At 36.7% G+C, this 12844-nt stretch overlaps 3 protein-coding genes across 6 annotated transcripts in view; 1 reads left to right on the top strand and 2 right to left on the bottom strand.

Annotated features, from left to right (window-relative positions):
- The window catches only part of LOC126372779 (knirps-related protein-like), a 707336-nt gene extending 704281 nt beyond the window's left edge, over positions 1–3055 (bottom strand). Inside the window, exons 1-2 of the mRNA XM_050018664.1 lie at positions 3015–3055; positions 1479–1533 (exon numbers count right to left, since the gene is read on the bottom strand). The gene's annotated coding sequence lies outside the window, so the exon portion shown is untranslated. The remainder of the gene's footprint in view (positions 1–1478; positions 1534–3014) is intronic.
- LOC126372787 (uncharacterized) overlaps positions 1–12844 on the top strand; it is a 469025-nt gene that overhangs the window by 343936 nt on the left and 112245 nt on the right. The window lies entirely within an intron of this gene.
- LOC126372724 (adenylate cyclase type 2-like) overlaps positions 7293–12844 on the bottom strand; it is a 201439-nt gene continuing 195887 nt past the window's right edge. Inside the window, 8 exon segments of the mRNA XM_050018582.1 lie at positions 7293–7632; positions 7965–8109; positions 8730–8841; positions 10183–10284; positions 10856–11005; positions 11729–11794; positions 12335–12395; positions 12397–12504. Coding sequence (XP_049874539.1) covers positions 7524–7632; positions 7965–8109; positions 8730–8841; positions 10183–10284; positions 10856–11005; positions 11729–11794; positions 12335–12395; positions 12397–12504 — 853 coding nt within the window. The 3' untranslated portion in view covers positions 7293–7523.

The following is a 12844-nucleotide window of genomic DNA, read 5'->3' as shown; positions in this document are numbered from 1 at the left end:
ATACACTTGCAAAACTAAATAACAAAATGTATTACTTATTTATTAAATATATTATAGAGATAGAGAGTTTATCTGTAAAAACGTCTTGAATTCTATTATAACCTTTGCTTACGAGGAGCCCAATCTCCAAGTGATCAAAATTAAATTCCGTGACCATTTTTGACTATATCCCAATTGGGGAGGTACATCCATTGGAAGATGAACTGAGCACCCACACATCTCACCGAGCTTTCGTATCGTCTGTAAGTATCGAGCTAAAAGGATTTAGTCGTCAGCTTATGTTTTGTGCAAAAAAGTTACCAGAAGATAACATATTTACAAACATTTTTTTAGATATACATAAACAGTTTTGGTACTATCTTTTCGACATTTTAACCGACATGAATCCCGTTACATATTTAATTAGTAAGTTTACTCTTAAATGTAATTAATACTCCATCCAATTCGAAGTAGATCAGTCCACGAACTATTTGAAACCAATAATTATTCCTAAGTAATTACTTGCGCGAGCTATGGTTAGATTCAATACGATCTTTCCCACGTTAAGTGGATAATTGTTATAATTAATCTACATTTTGACAAGTAGAGTGATATATATGAAGGCTGGATGGTAAGTTACGTGACCAGTCATCCGACTTTTTTATGTCACTTAAGGCTCCAGCACACCAGACGTCCACTTTGAGAACTCTAGATTGGTTAGGATATTGCGGGCTGATTTCCCGATTGTCCAAAAGTAAGATGATCCGTGCTGCGCAAGGCTCGTTAAGCAGTTGGCCCCGGTTACTACTTACTGATGCAAGTGGTCGTTACTTGAGCCATGCCAGGGCTCTTTAAATGAATCGCGTTGAAGTTTTAGGAATTTCCGTAGCCGATTTTAAAAATGTGGCTAGTTTTTTTTGCCATCACGTTGAACGGCTAAGTGAATTCTCGATAGCCCGATAATGTCGTATTATGTACTGGCGGCTCAATAATAACCCTGACACCAAGGTTGATGAAGTCGGTCATCCAACTCACAACTCACAGGAGAAAAGAAGAAGCATACTAAAAGCAGGAGCTGATCAGAAGCCGCGCGGAGCAGTTTTAACGGGGGTCCACGTTTCAACCGCGTTTAGTTATAAGACTCAAAACTAAAACCCGACGACGGAAAATGACGCTCGAAAAAGTATGAAACAAGAAAATAGATATACATATTTCTGTGAAATTCTTTCGAATAGTGCCTATCTGTCCTAAGAGCTTGCTTACAATAGCACACGACCACGGTTATTTTCTAAACATCACACTATACGGGTACCTATTTTCTTGTTTCATACTTTTCAGAGCGTGTTTTTCTATAGTCAGATTTTAGTTTTTAAAACTTTTTTTTTCAAGTATGACCCTCTCAGATGACGTGTTTCAAATCTTATACCAATAACTTCGCTAGTTTTTCAGAGTGACTACGAACTCCAATATTTTATTAAGATTAAAAGACATTAACTAACCTGCAATTGAGTTGAATTTCCCCTTGGGTAGGAAGGTCACATCTAGCAGTTGTCTCTGTAAAAAAAAGTCTCTGTAAATTGGACCTGTTAATAACTTCAGATTAGGTAAGCTGACTTCGTGAAACCTGGATACACTAGAAGGTTGTGGAGGTTTCAAAATATTAATGTACATTATGAATACAAGTCTATATGTAAATTAATAGTCCTATAACGTATTAAAACAGGTAAGTACAGATAAACAATGCTTCGAACAACAACACCACTGCAAGCGATAATGCGGAATGGAGGTGCTGTGATACCGGATTTTTGTTGTTATGAGGGACCTTCCAATCTGCGTTCCCGAAATTCAAATTCAAAAATATCTTTATTCAGTAGGTGACATAGTTACACTTTGAATCGTCAATTTTTACACAGCGAACGTCTCATCCGCCTAGAACTTCTCACAACCTGTATAGCCGGGGAAAAGAAGCTGCAACAAAAACCTCGGCACAGGGCCTTAGACGTTCTTTAAAAAAAATATAAACAAAATATGATAGATAGCGTTGTTCACTTTTAACGTGATAATTACCTATTTTCTCATTGCTGCAGTACATAATTATTCAAAAATGTAACGTAATAGCAGTAGCATATTATATTAAACTAATTGTTGCTTGATATTTGGATCACATTATGTATAGAATTATGTTGCTTCTTTTTATTTTGATCAGAATTATAATGGAATTCTATAGTCTCTGCTTACCCCGGTGGGAAATAGGCGTGAGTTTATGTATGTATGTATGTTATAATAGGTGGAAGTTGTAATTGTACTTTGGTGTAATAAGAAGGGTGTAATAACAAAGATAAAAGACGCATTATATCTGTTATCAATGAAATTAGAAGTTTAAACGAAGAAAAAACTTAACAACGCCATCTATCGTGTTTTTCGCGAACGACGATTACAAAGTCCCTCATTGAATAAGAAAGCTTTTCGAGAAATTAATATTTTATACAACTAGTTACTTAGAGGTGGACTCGCCTGACCAAAAACGACCACCCTTCATAGGCGAGTCATGATCGGACGAAAAAGTTCCTATGCCTTTTATAAGAATGAAGGTAAGTACATTTTATTTTTTAATACTTTTGTGTAACTTATTTGTAGGTACCTAAGAATTTCGGACAAATATTTTCTTGTTACATTCAACAGTTTCTTGTTCTAAAGCGCTATTTTCAATACCACCTACTTTTTTATTAAAAAACCATGTTTCAAGAAAAATATTATAGGACATTGTGTATTAAATACTTATTCCAAACAAACAATATTACATATTATAACAATTATTTACATTGAGGGGGGTGATTCTGCTCATTATTCTGTATTAATATCAAGTGGAATTTTTCATCGCAAAAGTATAAAATTGAAAATAATAAAACAAAAATGCAAAATATATTGTAAATTTTGTGACGGAAAATTCCACTTGATATTAACTCAGAATCATGGTCTGAATCATCCCCCTCAGTATTTGTTACGATGTCACTATATATAAAGTCAAAACCTACCTTTTAAATCACTATCCGAATATCTCGGTCGCGTAAATTCGCGTCTCGCCGTGGCCGTGGTCACGCGATGACTGGCGGTACGAGTGACTGTTACTATGATGTTAGAATGTGTAACTACCCTCATTTCACTATTATAATATTACCTTTAATTTTAACCTTATTAAATTAATATTAAGTACTTGACTGTGGAGGCTGTGTGTTGAGCTCACGATCTGAAGACCTGGGTTCGAATCCCGATGGGGACATTGTCATGAAACCATCTTTTGTTTGCAGGTTGAATGCTCGTGATTGTCCGAAAAAGCAAGATGATTGCGAATGATGCACATTAAGCCATTGGTCTCGAGCTGTGTCGTGGAGTGTGCTCCATACCCCCTCCGGTCGCTTGGGGGGGAGGCATGTGCTTAGCAGTGGGACGTATACAGGTTATCTAGTATGTGTCATTATCAGCCCATTAACGTCCCCACTGCTGGAGCACAGGCCTTCCCTATGGATGGATAGGAAGATCGGGCCTTAAACCATCACGCGGGCCCAGTGCGGATTGATGGTTATTAACGACCGCTAATGTAGCCGGGACAACGGCTTAACGTGCCTTCCGAAGCACGGAGGAACTCGTGATGAAAAACTAGTATGTGTAATATGGGTGGATTTCTAAAAGTAATCCGGTTCACATAAAATCAAATCGCTGTCCGCTAAAAGTGGTGCACCAGGCAAAAGGTGGTCGGACTAAAATAAATCAAAACAGTCGAGCGTAGGTGGCCAGCGTCCAACCAGCAATTACCAATTAACCTCGGGATCGAAATTCAAATTCATTTGGACACCGCCCGCCGAAGGAGTCACACGTCTAAAAAGGTAACGTGAAATCGCGTTATCGTATTAAATATTAATTCGTTTAATTTTACAATGGGTTCGCCAGATGGTAAGGAAGAGTAAAGTTGTAGGTCGATGAGTCATGAGGAAATTAGTTGATACTTTGCCGATGGGTTTCTCATGGTTAAACTTAACTTTTTTTTAAACTGCTGCAGTTTTTTTTTATGTATGTCTGTTATAATGTAAATAGATCATGCACTAAAACTTAAAACTTTTTAAAGAGTTTAGAGTCAGCTTGCGTACTTGATCAGCCCCGTAGCATGATCATGACGCACATCGCGCGCGACACAATAAATGAGCAGCATGCTACGGCTACTGTTACAAAAGCAAATTATTTATAGCGACAAAATATGAAATAAAAACCGCCAATTTCCAACAGTTATTTTTATTAAAATCTCAAATTTCAAAATAAACCTCTGCATTTTTCCCTTACGTCAAAACATTTTTTTTTCACATAAACATGTAAGTAGGTAGTTTTTTTTACTACATCCAGATATTTACTTAAATATCATCATAATCTATATTGATGAGTATAGTATACTGAAATTAAAGATACTAAAATGGTTATACGACCATAAACATTACCATATACCACTCTAGTACCATATCGCATTTAACTTATTTGACAAATTGAATCCGCGAGTCTCTCTAAATGTCAAATTCGTTAATGCGACAGGGTTGTATAGTGTGTCTTCAGAGAAATTATAGACAGGTACTTTTGGGTTGTATTTATACACTATTTTTTCTGATAATTTTTGGAGGTGAAATACTTATACACGCACACATCTACTCACTGACACACACTTATCAAACAAATCAAAGTTTATTATCCCAAATACAAAAAAAAAACGATGTTTCTATATAAACGCATACGAAAAAAAAACGTCACACAAATAATAAAACACGAACCAATCGTTCATGTGTTTCGGCAGAGGGGAATGTCTATAATTTCTCAGAGCATTATGTACATAATAAACGCTTGTGACAGTACATTTGAAGAACTCATTCGCCAACCAAAATGTTTTAGCACCACAATTACTAAAGAGTATTAAAGAATTTATCTATCTATAACCATTTATTCTACATACTATATTTTATTCAAAGATGGCAATGAAGAAACAAAAAATACCCTCATAATTACAAAACAAAGACTAAAAATAATAACAGGTTTAAAATATAGTCAGCGCCACGAAAGAACTCCACGGATTTTAAGGGGCCAGTGTGAATTCAGAATTTTAATATTTTCACAACTATCCTTAAGGTAAGGATGTTAAGATCAAGATAGCCTGAGTATGTTTTTCAATTTAGTTGCTATTGCGCCAATCTAAGTGCACAAAAATGAATTGACACTGTCTTCGGCGGAGGAGAGCCGAATTCAACGCTTGATTTATGTAAACCAGCTAAATGTACTTTAAAAAAATATGGGTCTATTCTTATATCATGTATATCTATATGCCATAAACGCTAGTCAAAGAAATTTTAATATCCTGATATAGTTTAAAAAAGTGAAATAATTGTCACCAAAAACTCTCTACGACTCAAATTTGCGGAGACTGCAGCCTTAATAGGACTCTTTGACAAGTCATGTTACTTCTATGCAAACTCTTAGACAAAAGCACCGCGCCCGCGGGACCTCTTTTTGTGGCGTGGACTAGGTATATTTTAAACCTGACTCTATTCTTTGGAACCTTTCAGTGTTACTACAAAACACAAACTAAAAATAAACTAGGTTTGAATTAGTATTTCGCGCCACGAAAGAAATCGAAATTCGGCGGAAATTAATGAAACTAACTTAACACAAGACAAGTCATAATGATTCCATGCAGAATCTGCGACAGTAGCGCCGCGGCCTTCGGGACTTCTTTCGTATACAGATTACATTTTAAACATAGTTTATCTGTTTTGTAGTGACACTGTTTAAGTTCAAAATAGACTCTTCATCTTACATCCACTCCAACCCCGGTTATATTGCGTATAAACAACTGTAATACACATATTAAATGCAACTTATTTTAAATAAAATAACGGTGCAATTCTAGCAGACACCAACTCAATTTTTATTTAGTTCGACACTTCTAAAACTAGCTGTATCTCTGTCGTGTACACAACGTAAGTAAAGGACGGCACTATTTTTAAAACTGTCAGATTAAAATAAAATTAAGCTTCGTTTTCCAGAATCGGAACAATGATGGAGCATGACCCATACCCCCTTTCATTTTTAAAAAGGGAGGCCTGTACCCAGCAGTGGGACTTAATTAGGCAATTTGAATGTATATAATACTACAAAGCTATCGATTTAATGAACAAGTAACTAATAAAGTTAAGCCTAGTGTGATGAAAGTACGTATAGGTATGTAATTTTATTTCATATATATTTTTTTAAATATCCCAGTCCACTTTGCACACTCTCTACTACTTTGGCAAATAATATTTACACGTAGCGCTACTTTAATAAAAATAATACATATTAATAAAAAAATAAAAATCTCATTATTATCACACCTTATTGCACACAACTTACCTATCTAACTTTGAATATTTACAAAAAAATACTTATTATAGATTCTAAATTCATAATTCAAATTCAATCTACTTTGGCATTATTTGAAGTTTCAATCAATTTAAAATCTAATGTGAAAATATAATTATTATTGAAACGATTGCTACTTATATAAACGTAGGCCTATACATTCTCATAAATATCTATTCATAGTTTTTTTTTTCTAAAAACTGTTCTTAAAATTGAGTAGGGCTACCAGAGCTAACAACAGGCGCAACGTGATAAAATTATCGATCGATTTAATAAATGTCGAAATCGATAAGTTTGTTTTTTTCACGTGATTTTGTTCGTATTTTGACAGATCGACATGACTTATTTGGGTTCACATTTTTAGCACCAATCGACAAAACGACAATTATACATTTTGATGGTAGCGCAAACATGGTTCTAGTGAGACAACGCCTTAAGGTTTTTAAATATACTCGTAACTTTAAAAATGATAAATATTACAAACCAGAGATTAGTGTTGCCGTATAATAACAATAAATAATCTAAACATCAATATGTCTATCGATTGTATCGGTACTATCGATTAAATCAATAATATCGACACCTATTGAAAATTCCACAATTATATCGATTATAATCTAAATTAAATTAAATTTAATTTAAATTTTTGATATAACCGATTGTATCGATACTATCGATAAGAATATCGATTTTGAGATTATTTAGGGGCTTAGAAAATAATCGATTATTAATCGATATACAGTCAATTAGCGAGTAAAATTACTAGATATATTGTGGAAATATCCCGTGGATATGTATTGTAGTAATTTTATGTAAAAAGTTATGACAATAATGTCACAGATATTTTATTATATTATTATACAGACATATAAATATATAATTTTAAAATATGTAGGTATTTCATATTAAATACAGAGAAAAACAGTTTCTAAAATATAATAGTCATTTTCAAAAAACGATCTCTCCAAAATCGAAGTACTAAGCTTAAATATTTTTCACGTAGGTAGGTACTATTAAACATTGATAAACTATTATTGATATTTAATGTCATTTCTCGCTCTATATAACCGACAGTAGATTATTTTTAGATGTTATTTACTATGCCTCTATGTTCACCCGCCTATATTAGGTGTTTTCACAAAATATGTCACTAAAGTTCCTTTTCCTTTGACGTAAGTAGGCCCTCGGCATTCGCATGTGTAGCCTGCACTCATTAGAATCCTGAAAAATAAAAGGAAATACATGAAAAAAACAACCTGTACTACGCTCCATACCCCCTGTGGTTGATTCATGTGGTGAGGTCTAAATCAGAAATTGGCGATGGTTACAGAACACATAATAATAATTATTATATACAGAAAGTCATACTTGTAAAGATTGTAAGACTAGATACAACAGCGCAGGAGCGCATCGTTGCTAACCGCCTGATAAAATTCTAAAAGCAATGTCTAAGAAACATGTTTCTGCTCGAATTGTTTAGACAGGCGTTTTTATTTTGTATAGGTACCCACTTCATTTCTTAGTAGTTGAAAATATTGTTAATTTTTACTTACTTAGCAGTATCTTCAGTGACTTGTATCTTGCCCATGATACCAGTAGAGTCCATCCGAGACGCCACGTTCACTGTGTTGCCCCAAATGTCGTATTGGGGCTTTTGAGCGCCTACCACTCCGGCTATGACTGGGCCATGGTTTAATCCTAGAAAAACATACATTTAAGGATATCAATATTTGTCTGCGTATCATCACGCCTGTATCCTCGAAGGGGTAGGCAGAGGTGTGTAATATATATACACCCGCTCCTCGCCAGTTATGTTTAAGCCCAATTTTATAGGGGGCGAGTCTATTGCCATTAACCGGGCACAAAGTACACTCGCTTATGGAATAAATACTGTTATAACTCATAAATTATAAAAGTGTGTCGAAATGTCGGGAGTCTCATATCTCCATTTAAACGCGGTAAGAACCCGTTACTATTTGTTTAAGTTATAAAAAGTCCAGAATTCCTTAATCCAGATTTTACAGCACAAGACAGAACTTGTTGATGTTAAGTTGGTTCGGACACGTAGACCGCATGAAGAATAATAGGATTATAAAGCGAAGGTTGGTGGTAGTGCTGGCAGAGGAAGACCTCGAAGGACGTAGATAGGCCAAATTGGAGAAGTCCTTAGAAAAGGTTTAGTACGATTTATTCTGAACAGTAGGGCTTGTATGGAAAGATCGATGACTGTGGAGGGAGCAGGAAAAGTATGCCAGGATCCATGGAATTTCATGTACTCTGCTTACCCCGGCGTGAGTTTATGTATGTAAGTTACTTACCTATACGAAGTTTAAACCTCTGGAAGGATTCCCGGTTGATTTGATCAAGGATCGTCATAAGTGCTATAGCAAACTCCACCAAAATTGCTACCGTATGCTCTTCTTTTCTATCCTGAAAACAAAAGGGAATCAAGATGAGTAATAAATAAAGCGTAATTATTTTTTAATAAGTGAGTGTTGTTGTGTAAAATAATAATGTCTTTATTTTCTGAAAAGCCTTACTTATACAATATCAGAATAGGTACAGTCATGAGCAATATAATGTACCTACATTAGGACTCTGTCGCACTAACATATTTGACATTTAGTGAGACTTAGTTCAATTTGTCAAATTCAAATTCAAAAATATCTTTATTCAGTAGGTAGCATAGTTACACTTTGAATCGTCAATTTTTACATAACGCACGTCTCATCCGCCTAAAACTACTGCAGCTTCTCACAACCTGTATAGCCGGGGAAAAGACGCTGCAAGAAAAACCTCGGCACAGGGCCCTAGACGTTCTTTAAAAAAAATAGTTAATGTGACCTTGTACCAAAGTGCTTGTACCATAATTATTAATGCTCGTGACCGTACCTACCTATGTAGTATAAGTACCTGCTTATGTATATAGATTTACAGATTGTGACATGCATAATGAATCAGCTGGCATCCTTAAAAGTTTAAGGTACGTATAGAACACCAACTCTCTGCTTTTCACCAGCGTCTGAGCTAGGTCCCCCCCCTCGATCACAGTTTAGATTTAAATCCTGTGAGTTTTCAACTACACTCTTATTTTTTTTCTTAACAATGTTACACACGACATTATAATGGCATAGAAGAAAGGGATAGGTAAGGCACTAACGCGCATTTTGTATGAGATCCACTGTCGTCGGTTCAACTCCACTCTCTTTTCCTACTACCTACTTCTGCAAACAGAATATTACGTTAACTCTACTGCTTCTCGAATTCCGTAGCCACTTTACCAGCAATGTATATTATGATAGGCTGCAATTTTATCGTTACTTTTCGTAAAATACTGCATACAAAAGTAAGTTTTTGATAAATACTTAGCTGATCACACTAAGGTTTTCAGCTTTCCTGTAATGAAGAGGAATTTCTTTGTATGATAGTCGAATGCAGGTCGTAATGCATCATTATCATTGGCCACAGCATCCATCGTAGATGATTCTTGCAGCACTTGTGAGTCTACGGGTTCCCGCAGCGCCGCCGATGACTATAGAGCCCTATAGCAGCGCGGCATTTCTTACCACAACGTTCGCACACAAAACGTGGTTCCTCAGGTAATGCATAAGACGACCCTTTAATATACTATCACGGAGCTCCGTATGTCGTTAAGTTTGCGGACGAGTGGAGTACAAAGTTGAAGTATGAACGGTTTGGTCATACTAGTATGGCGCGCTCACTTGGCACTTCCAACCTCTTTCTTCTAATCCGTGACGTAATCATACTTACAAGTTGCTCTTCTTTCCCAGGCCGTAACCCCGAGGCGATCATGTAGGTACTGCCTATCGTCTTTATCTTCTCTATGCAGCTGAATTTAGGCTTCAGGAGTAACTGTAACAAACAATATAGGTAGGTCTCCCATAATACCATAATACATATTAGTATTTTGTTTTTGTTTTTTATTTAAATAAAGCATTAGAATAACGTCATCAGCCGTACGACGCCCACTGCTGGGCATAGGCCTCCCCCAAGGATCTCCACGACGATCTGCGCTGCCCGCATCCAGCGGCTTCCCGCGACCTTCACCAGATCGTCGGTTCACCTTGTAGCGGGCCTACCCACTGAGCGTCGTCCGACGCGTGGTCGCCATTCCAGAACCTTTCCGCCCCATCGGCCATCGGTTCTCCTCGCTATGTGTCCTGCCCACTGCCACTTCAGCTTTGCAATTCTCCGAATAACGTATATGCTTCATAATATTACACTCTAACCCACAAGCTAATAAGCAAGCTAATAATTAGTATGACGTAGTTTTCATGAGGTACTGTCACTAGCAATTACTTCCTTTCATCTGTCGATGTGACAATGCTGCAAAACTATACTGGGAAAAAGGTTCCGAGAAGGTCGCACTGCGTCTCTTTTTAACCTTTGCGACGTAACGGATGAAAGAAAGAGACGTCCTCACCTTATCAAAGTCACAGATAATCTCATTCAACAGTCTGAGACACTCGAGACCTTGCTTGTTGACATCAGTCTCATCGTAGAACTCTTTGTAGTTAGGGATCGAGGCGAACATCACCGCTATGCTCGAGTACCGCTCGTGGTATAGATCTTCCTGTGGGTTTTAAATGTTAATGGTGGATTATCGTTTATTTCAACCAACGAAGCTCATAGAAGATACAGCCTAAGAAATAGTGTCCTTAACACTTTCAAGGACAGAACGTCTACGGACGTTCCGATTCCAAGGTGTCGTACTACCTATTATGAACCATCAATGACCGTGACACCGTAACCGTGAAAGGGTTAAGCTAACTAAGCTAGATTAAAAATACATCACGTTTCGGTGGTGTGCGTCAACATATCAGAACAGAACTTATAGATTACAGGCAGCGCAAAGCCACAAGTCACCAGATGATAACATGGAGCCACATTTGATATTAGATCTGTAAGTATTACGATCTTCTTCAATCGTGTGGGTTGTGAGGTGGATTACCGACTTCATAAACCCTGGTGTCAGGGTTATTACTGAGTCCCCAAAGGTCCCCGACATGAATCATATAACGACTTCGTATTTACATCATTAAGCAGTAACCACATCTCACTTTCGGACAATCAGGTGATCAGCCTACAATGTCCTAACCAAGTGATGGCTCACAAAGTGATTTTTGAGGTATGTCTCCACGGAGGCCGTTACGGCACAGAGCGAAATTTGTGATAGAATAATTACTAGTCCATTAACCATGCTGTTAACTCATCACCTAGAAGAAGATACAAACCCCATGGATCCTGGTAAGAGGTTTCTTAAAAGTCTGATCAAGCATTACGAATATTTTCTTACCTCTGAAGCAACGGAAGTCAGGAAGTGTTGCGCCACGTGAGCAGGTAAAATGTTTTCTAGAAGAATCTGTAATGGTACCAACATAATAAATTATTTCTTCTTTCAGTTTTAACCAAATGAATCAATAGTCTATGGAAAGATAAATACATACACACATACTCCCGTATTTCCTAATGGGGTGCCCTAGTTATGAAATATAACTTGCAGGTCCTCTTAATTTGAAGTTCTACTACGGATAGAAAGAAGAATAGGAAGCTGATAAAAGAAACATGCTACTTCAATCTTCTTCTTCTGTCGTATGTCGATGGCTGACATCAGTAACAGATTCGTTACTCTCAATCAAGCAGGGCTCATACTCATAAAAGAGTCAAACACAGTTGCTAAAAACCCCGACCAGTCAAACCTTTTGGCTAGGTAAGCGGACCCTGTGAAAATTACATAACGCTAGGGAGATGATGATAAAATTAGTCAGTTTCTTTTTTTAATTTACCTTATTGAGCCGCCAAAGACACTAGTATAGTTCATGTCTACAATACGCATCTGCCTACCCACCTTAGATATGAATAGCTGGACACTTCACATAGATAAAAATAAACAATTAAGTACCTTGTTAATCCCCCTCATAGTCTCAACCTCCTCCTGTTCAAACTTAAGCTTGTCTTTCCAGTAAGTCAGTCCTGGATGTGAACTCGATCTGTCTGTCCAGGATGTGCAGCAACGCAGCAAGAAATACCAGCACCATGCCCGCTTTAGCCGCGTATGGAAGCATTGAGAATCTGAAAGTAATGAAGGAAACATTACGTCAATATTGAAAACCATTAATATGAGACTCCCGATATTTTGTCCCGTGAACAGCGTCGAAATATTAGAAGTCTCATATTCCTGATTGTCACGCGGCAAGAACCCGGTATTATGTGTTTTAATAATATCACAAGTCTTTTTCAAAAATTGTAAGAACATTCTGTCTGGAAATCTTCCGGGATATTATAAACCTCAAACTCGTTACATTAAAGAAGATGCTATAATTATTTCATCTCCAGACAAGAGATAGAGGTTGGGTCACGCATTAGAGCAAGAAAGAGATGAACGAATTATTTATTGTTACCTTTACTCCAT

The sequence above is a fragment of the Pectinophora gossypiella genome, chromosome 14 (genome assembly GCF_024362695.1).
Source record: "Pectinophora gossypiella chromosome 14, ilPecGoss1.1, whole genome shotgun sequence".
Classification (NCBI taxonomy): Eukaryota; Metazoa; Arthropoda; class Insecta; order Lepidoptera; family Gelechiidae; genus Pectinophora; species Pectinophora gossypiella.
The sequence above is the reverse complement of the archived record's forward strand: the minus strand, read 5'-3'. Positions and strand labels throughout refer to the sequence as shown.